The 17,954-nt window shown below is 42.6% G+C and overlaps 1 protein-coding gene and 1 long non-coding RNA gene across 8 annotated transcripts in view; one reads left to right on the plus strand and one right to left on the minus strand.

The window, feature by feature from the left end:
* The window catches only part of LOC144055530 (uncharacterized), a 146,326-nt gene that overhangs the window by 39,541 nt on the left and 88,831 nt on the right, over nucleotides 1–17,954 (plus strand). The window lies entirely within an intron of this gene.
* The window catches only part of LOC144055430 (serine/threonine-protein kinase WNK2), a 37,705-nt gene that overhangs the window by 1,534 nt on the left and 18,217 nt on the right, over nucleotides 1–17,954 (minus strand). For 4 of the 7 annotated variants that reach the window (XM_077571393.1, XM_077571401.1, XM_077571434.1 and 1 more), the window contains 17 exons: nucleotides 17,674–17,880; nucleotides 16,496–16,539; nucleotides 16,166–16,325; nucleotides 15,952–16,068; nucleotides 15,143–15,310; nucleotides 13,538–13,589; nucleotides 12,515–12,613; nucleotides 11,576–12,273; nucleotides 11,068–11,110; nucleotides 10,918–10,991; nucleotides 9,957–10,528; nucleotides 9,400–9,629; nucleotides 9,095–9,313; nucleotides 7,432–7,530; nucleotides 2,799–2,843; nucleotides 2,169–2,455; nucleotides 1–299 (listed from right to left, as the gene is read on the minus strand). The exon at nucleotides 1–299 is cut by the window's left edge and continues 1,534 nt beyond it. In XM_077571393.1, the coding sequence (XP_077427519.1) occupies nucleotides 198–299; nucleotides 2,169–2,455; nucleotides 2,799–2,843; nucleotides 7,432–7,530; nucleotides 9,095–9,313; nucleotides 9,400–9,629; nucleotides 9,957–10,528; nucleotides 10,918–10,991; nucleotides 11,068–11,110; nucleotides 11,576–12,273; nucleotides 12,515–12,613; nucleotides 13,538–13,589; nucleotides 15,143–15,310; nucleotides 15,952–16,068; nucleotides 16,166–16,325; nucleotides 16,496–16,539; nucleotides 17,674–17,880 (3,216 nt within the window). In that variant the 3' untranslated portion in view covers nucleotides 1–197. The remainder of the gene's footprint in view (nucleotides 300–2,168; nucleotides 2,456–2,798; nucleotides 2,844–7,431; nucleotides 7,531–9,094; nucleotides 9,314–9,399; nucleotides 9,630–9,956; nucleotides 10,529–10,917; nucleotides 10,992–11,067; nucleotides 11,111–11,575; nucleotides 12,274–12,514; nucleotides 12,614–13,537; nucleotides 13,590–15,142; nucleotides 15,311–15,951; nucleotides 16,069–16,165; nucleotides 16,326–16,495; nucleotides 16,540–17,673; nucleotides 17,881–17,954) is intronic. The other 3 variants (XM_077571409.1, XM_077571416.1, XM_077571425.1) reach the window with 3 other exon arrangements.

Raw genomic sequence — 17,954 nt, forward strand, 5'->3', positions numbered from 1 at the left:
CGGAAACGACACGTGACATGCACACACGTGCAAATGTATTTCAGCTCCAATCCCAACACGCCACTGACGTACTGCAGCCTCCGGGCTAGGAAGTCCTGGCGGAGTTGGGGCAGGGGTCGTTGTCGGGCTCGTAGGCTCGGATTCCGGGTTTGGTCCCGGCGGAAAAGTGGCTTGCCGATGCGATGGCCGGCCGCTGGCTATAAAGAGGAGCTTGGTTGCTCGCCGTACTCGATAGCGCCCCCTCGGTGGTCGGGGGGGAGGTGCGGAGGTGACCCGCTGGGGCCAGCGTGGCATTTCATCTGGAAAGGAACACAGTTGAACCCTGTGAACCTTCATCTGGCTTCATCTTATTCAGAAGGGATTGCAGTCATTTGCTTCCAAATACATTAAATATGTTGAAGAAAAAAACTGAGTGCAATGTAGTAAAGACTTGTTGAGATATCACGTTCATTTCTTTTTCACCGTTTCAGTTGTATGGATTGAATGTATGGAAAAAACATAAATATAAATAAAATAGGAATTTTTCTGTTTTTGGAGCTTGGGAACGTATTAATTGCATTTACATTATTTCCTATGGGAAAACATGTTTCGGAGATTGAACAATTCGGACTTTGAACACTTCGCAGGAATGAAAAATGTTCAAACTCCGAGGTACCATTGTACATAAAACTAAAGTTAACATAAAAAATGATACAAAAAATATAATTCAAAACATTTAATACAAAAAATATAATAAAAAAAAAACATAAATAAATACAAAAATAAATGTACAAATGTTTGGTATATATGTATTTTTTGTTTTTATTTCCATTTACGTACATACATGATTTTATTTTTGTATTTATTATTTATATTTTTTATTATTTTGTTTTTATTCCCATTTTGAATTATATTAAACTTTTGAACTATAGTTTTTATATTTATATTTAATTATATATAATATTTTTTACATTTATATCTAACTTTCACTTTTATTTTGGGCATTTTTGGTCCTTCAAACATCAGGACTCGGCCAGTGTGCTGTGCAGTTCATGACTGGTAAAGCGCCCACTCCCCTCTTGAGTCACATTCGAGCCGTTTTCGGCGGGAGCTAACCCGCACTTTATGTGGAAAACACTTTATTGTCCGCTTCTTTTTATCAATAATTTTTAGGGTGGGGAAATTTAAAAAAAAAAAAAAAAATTCTTTCTTTAATGCATTTATAATGGTCATTAATTGTGTGCGGCTTTTCTGCAGGCCAGGCCGGCCCCTATTCCCTGCTAGTGGTGCTGCATTCTACAGGGATGTGATTTGACCAAAGTGAAATTATCTGAAAATTTAGCCGGGGGTCTGGGGGCCGCCGGCACCCAGCTAGGTTCAGGGCAGTGCCCTGGTTGGGGGACAAGGGGGGCAAAGCCCCTCCGGAGCTCATGGGTTTTCCGTGTTTTTAAGTACTTTCAATGCACTCACATGACAAAGAAATAGACAAAACAACAGCATAAATTTTCAATGTATATTGAACTATCCCATATAAAATGGCAGTTTTAGTCAACTCAAAATCAGTCACATTCAAAAACATTGGACTGCCTTTGCTTTTAAAAACTATCACTGAGAATATCATCATATCTAACTAATGTGATTACTAAGTTAACACATAAATAATGTTGAAGAGTTCAAATTTCATGAACAAATAATTGTATCATGACCAAATGAAAAGTAACTCATATTAGAGCATACCACAAATGTCTTTGTTATAGCAGAAGATGTTATCTGTCGGAGTCATGTGCATACACAATGAACTACTAAAAAATAAATAAATAAATAAATAAATAAAACTGATTTTTTTTTTTTGGGGGGAGATAAAAAAAAGCGGAATTCCGCGAATTAGCGGAAAAATCACATCCCTGATTCTAACCAACCAAGGCATTCAGCAGATCCATTTCCATATAAGGATGTTTATGTATACATTATATGTACAAACATATTTGATAGAATGGTAAGAGATGAGAGTGGTGTGTTCAGAAAGGTGAGAGAATGTCTTGATTTTTCACCATTTTGTAGCTTGATTTCATATACTTGTTTTGTTTTTTAAACTAATTTAAATTTGGTAGACTTGTTACCAACATTCTTCTTGGCTGCGTGCCAAATTAAAAAGCTACTTTAAAGGTCTTGAAATGATTCCAAAGTACCTTGTGCGTGGCTGCTGCCGGCGGGGACTCAACTCTCCCTTCCGGGTGGTGCCCGCGCCTCTGCTGTTTGATCTGGTTCAGGGAGGGGGGCGGCTGATGGGGGGCCGCCGCCTCTTTCGCCCAGTCGTCCACCAACTTGTGCAGGTCCTCAGTGAACAATATTTTCTTATTGTTGCTGTTGTTGGTCTGGACCCGAGCGAGCTGACCGGCGGGCCGAGCAGACGGCGGCGAGGGTGCGGGCGAGGCCAGGGGTTGCTGCGTCTGAGCCGCGGCGCGGAAAGAAGACCCTGAGAAAGACAAAAAAAAAAAAAGTTGATGCAAATGCTGGCGACAAAAGATGAAAGTCAATCATCTGGCTGATGTGTGGCGCTGCGCTGTACAGTCACGCCTTTGACAACACAGCAGCCAAATCATTAGGATGGGACAGTCACAAATGATTACACAACTCTGAAGTGTCTCCTCCAGTGTGCAAGCAATGACAAAAACAATTTGGAAGACTGTCATGCAAAACAAAATACGGACTCAGGAGCACCGACTGAAAAATCAAAGCAAGACGTGCACAGACAACACGAAAAAGGAAGGATGAAAAGATTTGGGGGAAGACTGGAAGCAAGTAAATAAGATAGTTACGACTACTGCGCTCTTTGCCTAGACAAAGTCGTTTCAGAGTGGACCCTATAAAGAAGCAAAACAGCACAAGACAAAACGTTAGGCCCGAGACGACAGCAATGGGCACATTGAGCAGAAGAGACAGAGAGAGGGCTCGGCTTCTTTTTGGGGCGCATTTGCCTAGCTTTTGTTTTGTCTTTGGAATTCACACATCGTCATCTAGAGTCAACGCAGTCGCCGAGACAGAAACTGACGAGCTATGAGGGGAATGTTGGACTTTTCATTTGTGCTGGAACGGAATAACGCGCACGCGTGTGTTCTCTCAGAACGGAAGACGTTTGCCAGGCTGATAACACGGCGTCTGATCAACGTCACCAAAAACACAAATACGACTTGTTATTCAAGGTAAAAAAAAAACATGCACTTCAACCAGGAAAGAAATAAAACAACGAGAAAGCAAGAGTGGCGATTACAGCCCTTGGTTTGGCGCAGCAGAGTCCCGCCGTGCCCGTCTGGCGCTTTCGCCGAAACCGCCTGCATCATGCACGTCTCCTTGGTCCAAACATGAGTGAGGGCGCTCTCGCTTCAACAAAGGGGAGGAGAGCTGAGCTTTGCGGTCGTGTTTACCTGACGACTAGCTCCGGAAAATTTTACACACTGCTCACAAAAAGTTGGCAGTTTGGGCCCAATTTCAGGATGAACTTCAAATGCGAAATAACCATGTTGACCTTTTGAATGCAAGTGCTCAACTGTTCAATATTTCAGTGCAACCTTCTGTTCTCTAAATTCACAGCATGAAAGGATCAATACATTTCCCGGTTGAAATTCAAATGTGTTCGCCAGCCAGATTGAGACCGTTTCTCCAACAATTGATCAAGTGGCCACTGAGCTTAGAGTGGGACCACATGAGGAGACTGTGGACGTGTTCCAAAAATAGTTCACCAGTGATGGGGCATTGTGATTTCCTAGGAATGTTGTATAGGCAATCATTTGTAAGTGTAAACAATGGTAGAGATTTACTGAATAGAAATCAAGTGTTGCATATTAGTATTGAACTGTTTCCCAATTGTTTTGAATAATCATTATGATTGGTGTCATCACATAAATGAACTGTTAACTCATTCACTCCCAGCCATTTTCACTGAAGCAATCCCCTTCACTCCCGTCTGTTTGACTGGATTTTGACTGATTTTGGAAGGCCCACATAATATTGTGTTCTATTGCTATAAAAACATGGAACCTACCAAAAGAATGAATAGTCTCTTCTTTCACCAGGAAAAAAGTATATTTCTATCTGTTTCCGGTTTGCAGCAATTAGCATTAAGATATATCTATGTTTCATCATTATTCACAAATCTGTTTAAAGCAGTTGGGAAAAGAGCTTTTTGCAACATGGCCCTGGTTGATCTCTTATACTCTGCTGCCACCGGCTGGCCATATATATACAGTATATATATATGTGTCGTAGGAGCACTTAACTCTTTGACTGCCAAAAACGTTAAATAACGTTTAGTAAAATCTTATGGAGGAGTGCCAAAGACGTTAAAAGACGTTTTTTCAAAACAGAGGTGAAACTAACCATTTTCTATTGTTGATTACTGAAAAACGGAATAAGGTAGAAACAAACTTTTTTTTCTGATGAAAGATGAGAGTCCAATCTTTCATTTGGTAGTATGTGTGTTTCCATAGTCCAAACACATAATTTTCTGTGGACCTTGAAATATCAGTCAAAAATGCTTAAATCTGCTGACACCCACGGCATCCCTTTTCTGAAAACGTCTGGCAGTCAAAGAGTTAAAACAATTAAAATAGAACGTATTTATTCATTTTTGGGAGCAAATGAGTTAATGATAACTAGAGCTGTCACTACCCAGTCTTTATAATTGATTATCCTAGAATTGATTATTCCATTGGTTACTTGGGTAATTTTCACGCCCCCCCCCCTTTCCAGGGGGACATTTTCGTGTCAACTCAGCCATTTTTTCCCCCTATGATAACATACAATAATAATATGATTCAACATAATTGAAGAAAATTTGTTATTTCAGAAGTGTGCATCAAACTGGTATCCCGTCACACTACTCAGCAGCCAAGCTACAAAATGTTTGGTGAGCACTGAGCTTCGATTATCATCAGCAGGTTGCAAGTGAAAGACTGGAGGAGTCACAGAAAAGCATCCAAGTGGCCAACAGCCATTTGTGCAAAACTGACTAAAAACATTAATTGAGCAGTTGGACATTTTCAAAATTCAGAGAAGGTCAAAGTTCACCTGTAAAGGTCTTGCTGCATTTTAATGTCATGGCCAACATTTTGTGAATAGTGTATCAGAAATGAAGAGTGAATGAGCGTCCACGACAAATCAAGAGAGGATCAAGGTTTTGACACGCACGCAAAACAAGACTCAACCAGAGAGATCGAAGCGCCATGCCTTTGTGCCTCTTTCTTTTTCTTTTTTTTTTCTCTCCAAGCCAGAAGCACCGCATTGTGTGTATGCGGGTGCAGGCTGATGTTGGACTCACGAAAATGACTGGCTTGTGTGACACGTGAATGATTGGCAAAGTGGTTGGATAAAAACAATCTCAACGCTCATCCTGGGCTTTTGTGGCCATGTGCACATCTTAGAAATGTTTTCTTTTCATTCTTAGTGCCGTTCACCGTTATTCTGTCTACATGGAGTCAAGGCTGGTGATGAGTTCTCACGGTACACACGGAGAGCCACCACATTGTACATCCCGGCAAATGAGTCAAAACCAACCGTGTCAATACGTTCTACTACTAACACTACTACCCAACTAGAAAAATTCCCGCGGAAATTTGGAATGGGACTGCTGAGTCTTGTAAATGAGCTGAACAGTTTAAAATTTAAACCACTGGAATCGCTCAAGAAATGTGGAAGTTAACCATAATCAACTGAAACTAAAAATATCTCACTGCCCCTTTAAGAAAAATGCACTTTCACGCACACACATTTGACTTTGTAAATGAGCCGAACCGTTTAAAATTTAAACGACTGGAATCGCTCAAGAAATGTGGAAGTTAACCATAATCAACAGAAACTAAAAATATTTCACTGTCCCTGAAAATGTATTTAAAAAAAATGTAAATGAGCTGAAGAGTTTAAAATTGAAACGACAAAAATCGGTCAAGAAATGTGGAAGTTAACCATAATCAACAGAAACTAAAAATATCTCACTGTCCCTTTAAGAGCGCACACCCATTTTTGACTTGGAGCCGTCACGCGCCCCACATTCCATTGAGATTGCATGAAAGACGCACCCCTTGAACAAACGCCTCTCACGACTTAACGGTTCAAGATACAGATTCAAGAAATGGCTCGTTAGAACGGCAAGGGTTTGGGGAACACGAGCATGTTCTCATTTTTTTTAATCGGATGAAAAATGACCAAATGAGAGCAGGTTGAAAACTTATGATTTATCAGAAATGAAGAGCAAAAGGCGCCTGAATTTAACATGGAAGAGATAGGCGAGTTGGTCCGACTTGTCCGAGCTTAAAGTGAAAATAAAGGTACTAAATGACACCTTAGCCAAATAAAAGTTAGTTTGTCTGAAAGAAGACACTCGTGACTACAAAATGTGAGAGTTTGACGTCTAGTGAGAAAAGATTGTGGCCATGGTGACGACTTGAAGTTAAACTTTTGCAAATAGAAGTAGACTTTTCTTTTTTCCCGCCACTCTAAAGTTAATTGCTCCACTCTGGCACTTGCAATACACAACGATGGGAGAAGGCTATTTGTCTGCTGTTTGCTCACTGTCTTTGAACCCGCACAGAGGGGAGAGCTTACATTCCTTAAAAAAGATTTCGACACTGAGCTAAAGATGGGAAAAATTCCTACAAAATGAGCTAAAATTCGTATCGGTCGGATAACGTATGCGTGCGCAGCGTGTCTTGGAAAAAGGTGCTTGATCTGTAATTTGTTCCCCCTTTCTCCATTCATTTCCTATGGGAGTTTTTTGGGAGTTTTTTGAGAGTTTTTGGGGAATTGCGTCGCCATGGTAACTTCGGAATTCCTAGAAAAGTAATGCCGCACCGAGTCAGATCGAGCCGCATCGTTTGATACCTCATTTGTCCCGGTGCGATCTACGGTACGGGCCGCATTTTTGCGGAAAAATATCAGGATTTTCTAGGGTGGAGAGTAATATGTGCTGCTTTCAGCAGTCCCATAATTATCAGCAAGAAATTCAGCTACTACTTTTCAGACTACAAACACACCTTTTGCTGGAGAAGAAAAATTGCTGGACAATCACATACATTTTGTTTCTTGGGCTTTTTGGCTCACCAACATTCTTTCTCTGCATTCACATGTAACTGAAACAAGAGCTGCAATCTGTCCAGTCACAAAAAAAAGAAGCAAAAAGCCCCCCCAAAAAAAACAGTGAGCACTGGACAATGAAAAGAAAACATTTTTTAGCAACACGGTCCGTGTAATCTCTTCACATTTACTTGCATTACTCGTGTGGCAGAAAAAGGCCAACATTAACATTCGGGGATGCTTGAGAAACTTCCGATGATTGCAATGAAGGCAGCGCGCTAAAGTCATGATTGTGTTTTACGAGCACTGGCCGGCAGCGTGGCAGCTTCAAATCAAGATTGTGGGAATGACAGAGCGGGAAAATAGAAAGGAACAAATACAAACAGATGGACAGAGACACGGGTCCACTGAGGAATCTCGTGCGTGGTTTGCTACTAGATTTAAAGGTGACTCTCTCTGATGTTTGGTGGTAAACCGTCCAGCCTGTAAAAGTCAATATAAGAGGAAAGAAGAGAAGAAACAAGAGAGACACTTTGAAAAAGGGCACGGAAATGGAGATGAGAAAACCCCCACAATCACAAAAGCACTTGCAGCAAATGACATCAACCATCGTGAGCGATGGGAACGACCACAACAAGTCAAAGGGATGTCGCCAATTGTGACCTTCTACAAGCTACAACACGACATTTTGCTTTGCTCATCATTTTCATAGAATTTTGCATTTTGGTTCATCTTGTCACCTTGTTAATTGGAGTGATTAAGCCGTAAACAAATGATGACTGATTGAAAACACAGTTCCTGCATTCACAATCACTCACTCATTCATGACTCCCCGAACGACTGCAAATGGATTTTGAGGGGATTTTGGTTTTGGGGAATTATCTGGGCCCGGAAATTGAAATGGACAATCCAAGCAGACTTGGCATTGGGACTAGTGATGCACCGAATATTCGGCCACCGAAAATGTTCGTTCATTCGGCCGAAATAAAATTAAAAGCAAAAGAATACGGCCGAAATAGTTTGTGGTGACGCAAGCAAAAAAAAAAACGCTGCAAGCAAGCATCTGTTTGAATTAAATAGCGAACGCGGGGGTGAGTGCCCTCTGGCTTTTCACTGTGTGAGTTTGGACCGGTCGGTCGCAGCAGGTCCTGGGGTCATTGCGCACACCCGAGGAAAGGGGCGTCGCTTGGTGTACAACATTTAAGTGCCGTGTACTGCAGTACAGGTGAGCCACTCTTTCTCCCGCAGCGCCTTCCCTTTTTTTTTTTTAAATATATAAGCCCCCCCCAAAACCTTTCACTTTTCACCGGCATGCTGGTGGCCATGCTAAATAATTTAGCTAATGCTAGCACTATTGCTATCAACAGTTTTAAACACACTTACCGCTATCTGCGAGTGGCGACAGACCTGTACAAGACGCTGTGTGTGACTTTGCAGTCCGTTCCCGAAGCAGATTAGCTTGTGCGAACAAATATATATATATATTTTTTTTTAAACGTTAGGGAATATGTGAATGTGCCGATTTTAAGTGCGCCGCACCTTGTCCCGCCGCCCGCATCCGTGCGAACTACATTGACTATAACGTGCCATCGCACTGCCAGAAAATGCTCAACCCTCGTTTGGTGTTTAATGTACCATTAGCCAACATGTCTGCGGTGTGGGCACATTTCAATTTATATTGTGCTTTGTTAAAATGCCAGTGCTAAATAAATATTTTATAATAATATTATAATTGTAATTAATTATAATAAAGGCAATGATAGTAAAAATTGGCATACATTTTTTTTCGGCGTTTCGGTTTTCGGCCAAACATTTTGATTTCGGTGCATCCCTAATTTGGACAGAATATTTTTTTGTGGAAATGTTGCTACCTGGCTAATATAAATGATTTTCATTTTCTGTGTGACGTAGCAAACATATGAACTTGTTGAGTCAAGCTGCTGTAAGTGTGACAACACGACAGCTCTTCATGCATACAGATCCACATTTGTACAGCATGTACGGCGGCATATTTTTCTCTGGACAGCGCGTGTTGGCCTATGTGTACCTTGGCTGGTCAGGTTTGTGGTCCCGTCGGCATGTTGGCCGGCATAGATGTTGTCTGAAGAGAAGGAGCCTTTCAAGGAACACGGTTGTTGAGTCTGGACCCGCTCCGGGCTTACGCTGCGCTGACTGCCGGAGCCGGAGCTGCCACCAAAGCCGGCCGAGCAGTCAGACAGAGCCGAACTTTTAGCGGGGGATCCGGACGAACTGCCCGAACTTTCCCCTAAGTGGAATGAGAAGACAAAAGAAAAGATTGCTATTTTGAATCATCCCACGGCATCACGTGGGACAACGGTGAAGGCCGGCCACCTTTTCGCTCCGCTGAGGTGACACTCAGATTGCTTTTGAGCTGCTGCACCATCGGATTGAGCAATTTTCCAGCCTTGACTTTGTGTTTACTGGTCCTCCGTCGACGACCACAGGGGGGCGCCGCATGAAGCAGTCCCACATTGGGGGGCAGCGATTTTCCCACCTCTTGGTACAGGCGCTCAATTTCACTCCTCTGGAAGGCCTGAAGTTCCGATATCTCCTTCATGTGCCTAGCCAACATGGCAAAAGGCAAAACAACTAAATAGCAAAGTTCCATAACTTCTATTTCACATATAATTCTTAACATTATGCAGTCAGACATGGGCATGCGTGCACAAAAGGAGCTTATCATATGAACAAGTGTTCCCTCTAAAATGTTTTCCATGTTTTTGTTGACTTTTGAAGACTAAAAGATGCCTTTAACTCTTTCCACAATTTTTTTGAACCATCTTTGATGGCGTTTTCTCTGGCCTAAATGTATTTGTAGGTCCACTGCAGTTACAAAAACTAACAAACAAACAACCTCATTTTATGTGTGTGTGTGTGAATTAATTTACTTTTCTCTCAGCTTCTGAAATTCTTTTCTCATGTCTGCATCCTCAAATTCGGAGTCGTTGTCGCTACTGATGTAAGATAACGGCGTGTGTCCCGTTGAAGGCGAAGGAGCGTGCCCGTTCATTTCCAAGGGCCGCCGGCTGGACGAATCAGAGCTCTGCTCGCTTTTACTCCGACCGGAACGCTTCAGAAAGGCCACCGCCCTCTTGACCAGATCACTCCCGCCGTGCCCGGCGGGGTGGGCTTTGCCACCGCCGTCTTCGCCCTTGTCCGCAGAGTCCGAATGGCGGGAGTGGTGGCGGCTCGGAGCGCTGATGGTTACGGCGCGAGGCAAATGGTGTGGAGTTATGTCCGGGCTGGACGTGGGGGTAGCCTGGTAGAAGTTGGGCGGGGCAGAGAGGCGGTTACCACATCGGGGTCTGGACGTGCCGGGACTTTCAGGACCGGCCGAGGATCTGCTAGCAGTCTGATTTCTATCAAGTCCGTGAGACCCGCCGTGCGACTCTTGACAACAGTCAGATGCCGTGCTGCGGCCGCTCTTGCTTTTTCCCACATTTGGTGTCGTGGCTGTTATCTGAATGAAAGACATTGCAAGTTTTGATACATTTGTCACAAGCATCTCCTGCTACAAGATTTCATCAAATTAGCAATGTGACAAGTGGCTGCAATCTTTGCAGGATTTTCAGGATGACTACTTCAAACAGCTCTGCCACACCAACTCAATTCAGCAAACAACAATTGGTGACATAAGCTATTCTACTGCTCATCTCGCCAATAACATTCTGTTCAAAATTGACTTCTTCAACTTTTAATGAGGTCATTTTGACCCATCCAAATTTCTTTACAGGTGAATATATACAAGTTATTCCGACAGATGCAGCATTTTTGTCACATTACTAAATTAAGTGAAAACTACCACAACGGCATTGAGGCGAGCAGACTCCTGAAAAGCTGGACACTTACTTGAAAATTACTTTTTGAGTTGCATGAAGCAGAACCAACGGTCACGGCTTCTTTGTTCAAATTGCTATCAGCCGCTACGAGATCAGAAGAAAGTTGTAAGAAGAGTGAGACAAAGATGGTGAAAGGATGAAAGTGGTAAACGTTGCCTACCCGCCGAAACGCCAACACAATCTGGCCTTTGGGGAATCTGAGGCTCAGAGGAAAAGACAAAATCAAGTCACCAGCAGACCATCTTAGGACTTCAATAACACAAGAAAGGTATGCACTCTCCACAAACGCTCACAAGAGTCATTAGCGCCCAACCAATCTTGCATTTTTGGGGTCAATACTGAAATTGTGGACCACAAGAAGCCAATATCCGAAATATCAGCCAGGATTGAATAAGAACATTGCTATACATTGAACATTCTGTACATGAACACAAATCCTTAAAATATCGCAAACATGATTCAAGTTAAAGAAGCAGAGCTGCAGAATCCATGCACAGCAGTAGAAAAATCATGTGATAATCATTATATCGGTTGCATAGGGAGTGACTGATGCGACTAAATCAGTCAAATGCAAAACAATCAGTGGGTAGATGAATCGGTTAGGCTCTAATGTTGGTTCAGTAAAGCCATCATACACACACACACCAACAGACAATGTTTGTGTTTACCAACAGCTCCCCCTGCTTCTTGGGCGGCAGCGCCTCGCCGCTCCGACCGTCCGGGACAGACGTCGAGCCGAGTGCTTCGGCGGTTTGCGGGTCAGCTGCGGCGCCGGAAGGCTGCGAGGGAGCGTGCTCCTGGTACAGCAGATTCCTCAGCTTCTCATCCAAAGTCTTGATGGTGCGATCGACAAACTCCACCCGGCGCGGCCCCTCGCCGTCCGACTCCCCGGGGCCTAACGGAAGCGAGGTCTGATGTGCCGGACTCTGAGGTTGTGAGGCGACCGGCGCTGCTGGCACTGCCGGCACCGCTGTCGCTGGGTAGGGTTGCTGGAGGACTACCGATGAGTGAACGGCGTGCTGTAGAGGGAGCTCTCCGCTAGGACTGGCCTTTTGATTGATTGGATGAGCGGTTGTCCCGGCCAAACGGCCGACCGCCGCCTCATCTGCAGTCTTCACATCCAGCGAAACCGGCGGCACGAACGCACAGCAAGGGATGTCACTTACTATGGACGTGGCCAAAACGCAAGCTTCTTCCACGGGAAGGCCCGCCCCCTTTGCCTCATTTTCTTCTGGACCGAATGCGGAACGCGGATGTTGAACGGGGCAAATGCCAGCGTTTTGGTCTTGATGCCGCACCGACACAGACGAGGGGCCTTGTGAAGATGTGAGAGCTTCTACCGACTGTGAGGTGGATTTTTCGCATTCTGAAAAATGTCACAGGCAATAGTTAATCAACTGCATAGCCGAGGCCATGAATAAAAAGGTACTTGATACTGTGACATCATTTCCTGTCTGCACATCAAGCTCCCCCCACTCAAGAAGAAACACACTAACACGAGGGCTGGCCTCTCACAGCACAAATGACGGACTCTTTTCCTCTCTATGATATGAAACGAAGATAGCTGCTCTTGTGATCGGGCGGATGTGCAGAATGACGACACGTACCGCGCTCGCTTGAGCTGGGACACGGAGTCTTGTCTTGCTCTTGAACCGGCACCTCAGCCACTGGGCAGATGATAAACCAGCGCTTGCCCGTGTGAAGGACTGCCAAGGACACAATGGAAAAACTTTAAAAATATATATATATTTTTTTAAAGTCTACACACCCCTGGTCAAATGCCAGCTTTGTGGGATCTAAAAATTTTTGACTATGATAAATGATTTCAAATTTTTTGCCCTAATGTATGGCCCGTACAACTCGGTTAAAAAAAAATAAAAAAAAATATAAGTGGGATGTTGAAAATGACTCAATAATGAATTGGGAGTTACCATACAACTGCCATCAATTCCGCAGGCTCTGATTAACCCCAAATCAATTTCACATGCTGCAGTAGGCTTTTCCTGACATTTTTCTTTTCTGTCAGAAGATGATTGTGCTAACACTGACTGCTATTTGGAACTGCTCCCAATTCCTTCACTTCTAGATGAAGAAAAATGTTCATTCTTTGGATTCGCTCTGCTGCTATGCTAATGTAGCGCCCGAACCGGTGGGCTCGACGACAGTCATCTTTTTCTGGTACGTCATCTTTGTAGCGCAGCGATCGACGAGCACTTAATCCAACTGCTGCATTCGCTGAACACTTGGATGGAGGATGGAATGCACTTTTGGGTTTGAGTCCATTTTTTTTACACGCACACACATATATATAATGGAGTTGTACAGGTTATAGGCCACATTCGTGGTAACTAAAATAAAATAAAAAGTTTTGAAATGATTTATCTTGCTTTTGTTGACATCCCCCCCCACCAAAAAAAAAAAACAGCATTTGAACCAGGGTGTGAATACACGTTATAGGTCAATTTCAAATTAGGACAAATAATCTGGTCTTTTAAAAATTGGAATCCAATATTTTAGTTCCAAGATGAATCCGTGTGTATAGCAGGAAATTGCATGTGTGTATACTGTAGCCGTAAAGGATAACGAGAGTGCATTTAAACGGGTGTGCTGTTAAATGAGAATTCTCTCACCATTTTGTTGGTAGACGAGCTGTGGCGTGCTGGGGGCGCAGGACTTCAGTCCCTAAAAAGGAGAAAGCGTTACTAGAAGCAACTTGTATATGTGACTCATCTCATTTCGAATTTTAAACTTGTGATGCCTTGGATCAGATGCCGGACCACAAGCTTGTGCCTCAAATGGCTGCTACACACAAAGTCTGTCTGGATGACCTTTGGCCCATTGTTGCCTCACACAGGTCAGTCAAGATTGTCAGCGGGTGGGAGAGATGCTTCAATGTGTGATGAGTGAGTCAATAGAAGAGAATAGAATAGAAGATGTCAAAGAGGACATTTTCCATTTCCAGCCTCCATTGAAGGAAGACAAAATACTGACAACATCCGAGGGTTAGCCCATGATGACAGGGTGGACAGCAGTTTCATGAAAATGAGATGTACACGATCAAAATGACTTGTTCTAACTAAAAAATTGATGTGGACAATAAAACCATACAGCAAAATGATTTGAGTATGATTGAAACACTTCTTACGCACATTCTCGTCAACCGAGCGACGAGTTTGTGTGAGACATGCCTAAATGATAAACACCCAAGGAAACATCCCGACAGTTACTGTGAAGAGTGCACAAATGTTTGGCAACTTATTAGAGCTGAGCATTTGACAGGGATGTGATTTGACCAAAGTGAAATTATCTGAAAATTTAGCCGGGGGTCTGGGGGCCGCTGGCACCCAGCTAGGTCCAGAGCTCATGGGTTTTCCGTGTTTTTAAGTACTTTCAATGCACTCACATGACAAAGAAATAGACAAAACAACAGCATAAATTTTCAATGTATATTGAACTATCCCATATAAAATGGCAGTTTTAGTCAACTCAAAATCAGTCACATTCAAAAACATTGGACTGCCTTTGCTTTTAAAAACTATCACTGAGAATATCATCATTTCTAACTAATGTGATTACTAAGTTAACACATAAATAATGTTGAAGAGTTCAAATTTCATGAACAAATAATTGTATCATGACCAAATGAAAAGTAACTCATATTAGAGCATACCACAAATGTCTTTGTTATAGCAGAAGATGTTATCTGTCGGAGTCATGTGCATACACAATGAACTACTAAAAAAAAAATAAAAATAAAAAAATAAAAAATCTGAAATTTTTTTTTTTTTGGGGGGGGGGAGATAAAAAAAGCGGAATTCCGCGAATTAGAGGAAAAATCACATCCCTGATTTGATTATTCTGCTGCATTTTCATGATAACAAACTGATGCGGACACCAAAGGCTCATCCTCGTGATACTGACTCACAATAAAACAAGCTCCTTTTTATTATTATTATTAAGATGTTAGAAAATATTGCATGCATACCAGGCCTAAGCAAAAAAAAAAAAAAAAAAAAAAAAAGAAGCATAATCTGTGTTACTATGGGGCCAATAAGGACTCAGGAGACCTCGCAGAGTAGTCTCCCCAGTCACGGACAGAATAGGTCTCAGCGAGATCGCCGAGACCTGCTGGAAACTTGAAAATGTCTCCTACATCTATAAAAAAAAAAAAGAAAAAAAAGTGGTCTCCTGCAAGCCAGTGAGATAAAAGCTTACGGTGTCAGTGCTGGTCTCACCTCCACTAGCATTGCGCCAGCTGCTTCACTGGTGGGACTGCTAGCCTGGTCGAAATTTCTCTCCGCCTCCGCGTCTTCACTCAACAAGTCCTCTGCCTTGTCCACGATGTCTTTGAGCTGCTCAATGAAGACTTCTTTCTCCAAGTGTAGGATGAAATCGTTCTCCACCTGAGGGGATGGTTGATTTAAAAAGAAAAAAGAAAAAAAGCGCACTTTTTAAAAACAGAATGCAACAAATACTCATGAAAACTAGGAAATATATGGATTCATGTTCATAGATTTTCTTTGGAAAAAAAAAAAATCACGGTAAATGAATGGACATATTCCATTATCTGAAAACGCTGTATAGATCAGGGGAAGACAAACTTTGGATTCTTAAGACAAAAAATAGAACCAGCTCAGAGATTGCGATATTGATGTAAAACACAAAAGAATACATCATTCATAAAATGAATTCTTAAAATGTTATTATTCACAATTATAAGTATTGATTAACTTCATGAGCTGAATGGATAAAAGATGAATACATACATATTTATTATGAGCAATTTTAGAGAAGAAAACAGATTCATGCAATATTAGAGGCCTCATTGGTGGGGATTAAAGAAGGGAACGGGCCACACGACACGAAAGTATACTTTGCACACTTTCCCTTGCACTGATTTTCACAACTTCACAAGATAGCGTGACTACACAATATCTCGCAGACGTGAGGATTAGCTCATGAATTAGCGCTACCACTTGGTTAAAAGTTAAAGTACCGTGTCCCTGACTTGGTGTACATACGTGGTGGCGAGTTAACTACATACCATGTACGTTGCGATCTCTTCAGGTGCGTCTCCATCCAGGTCAAATTTAAAGGTGACCATTTTGTGATTGTGCGTTTCCAGTTGACACTCCACCATCTTGTCCCCCGTGTTGCACACCTGCAATACCCGAGGAAGCGGATTAGTGTCAACAAAACACATGGCCGCCGAAAGAGGTTTTCGGGGGGGGGGGGGGGGGGGGGGGCTTGCCACGCACGTTTAGCATGCTGAGCTTCGGCCTGCTGATCTTCTCTTGGCGAGATCGAGTGCGTGTTGACCTGCGGTGGTGTTTGCGGATTTTACTCTGGCCTTTACCTCCATGTGTCCCCTCATTGCCGTCACTCATCTCCTTCCCTGACGTGGCATCAGAGTTGACACTGGTTTCAAGGAGAAAACAAAACAGGATTTTTTTTTTTCCCATCAATATTCTTCTAGCAAACATCTCAGTTTTATCTATGAAAAGATATTTGCATTTGCGGAGGTGTAAAAAAAAAGAAAAAGAAAATTGAAGCAAATATGGTAGAAGAATAAGAATGTTGGTTGGTACCTGTCATAGCTTTGCCCACCAGTTTGTTTCTCCGTAGCCTGATCCTATGGACAGGAGACAATCCACAAAAAGGCAAAAATAAACTCCCATGCAATACAAGCTAGACTTGGCAAATCATCTTTGGTTTGTTTCAACACTTTCAGTACAAACTAGATAAACTCACATTTTGCTTGCTGTGTGACAACTAACGCCTATGGAAAATGTGGTCCAAAAACAGCTTCCAATTCGGGTTAAACAGTCTAAGTTGACCTTTTCCCAACATATCTCCTGTACTCTTTATCATTCATCTGCTACCTGGGGAAGCCCTTCGTCGATTGGCTGACAAGTTTCCGTTGAAATGTCCCCCAGAAGGCTCGTACAGGGTGAAATCATGAGGGCTTCTCGACGCGTCAAATTGACCGTGACGATTCAAATGGCAACACTGGCTTACCCAAAAAACGCCACTGAAATAGTGCAAATGGAACGGCGTTGGCGAGAAGAGCAGTAGAATAACTCAAGTACGTCAGTCATTGTGTAATCATTTTTTTGTGGAGAATTTCAGGAGGCGTTTCAAGTGCTCCTTCCACATTTTTCCCGCTTGTCACGTTGCTGTTGTGGCGAGCGCACATGTAGGAGATCAACCATATAAAATGTGCAATAAAATAAACTCATTAAAAGTCATTCATTAACCCTGGAGAACCCAAGAACCCTTTTCTTCTTTGGAAAATTATGAATTATACATTAAATGCTGCTATAAGTTCACTGAACACCAAAATATATGTTTTTTCAATCTTAACCCTTTTTTTTTTTAACTAGCTCAGAGTTGCTAATTCAGCAAAAAAAAAAAATATAAAACATACTCCTAGGCATTCTGCAACATGATATGAAATAGATTAACAAAAAAAACACAATTTTACCATCTGATGGTTTGCTGAGAAGATGGTTTTGTTTGGATTGATTTCCAGCTCAACAAAACAGCATGTTGCCAGCCATCTTGTCACCACCACCCTGGCTCATGTAAGTGCAATATTCATCCACTAGATGGCCCCATGCAGGGGTCAGAAGTGGCACTCTGGACTTTTGAAGTTACATTTGTAAAAAAAAAAAAAGGTCTTTGTTATTTGAGTAGCAGAATTTATAGGGGCCAAATTTGACCCCGTGGGTTCTCCAGGGTAAAAAAAAAAAATGTGGATCATTACATCTGTGCTGGCTTCAGTTGGACCTGCGTCTCCTGCGGCAACACTGGGAGGAAGAGGCGGAACGTGGCTCAGCATTTCAGTCTTCGCCGATTGGCTGACGCCGACAAGCGTGCCCTGGTCTGAGACGCAAGGTGCAGGTGGGGGCAAGTGTGCTGGCTGCGTGAGAAGGTTCATCTGGACCAGGTCAGGGTGGCCGGACATCAAGTTCTGACGGAAAGAAGAAAAAAAAAAACATTCAGGGCTATCTACAATATGCTAAGCAATCAAATCAATTTTAAAAA

The sequence above is a fragment of the Vanacampus margaritifer genome, chromosome 1, assembly GCF_051991255.1.
Source record: "Vanacampus margaritifer isolate UIUO_Vmar chromosome 1, RoL_Vmar_1.0, whole genome shotgun sequence".
Taxonomy (NCBI): Eukaryota; Metazoa; Chordata; class Actinopteri; order Syngnathiformes; family Syngnathidae; genus Vanacampus; species Vanacampus margaritifer.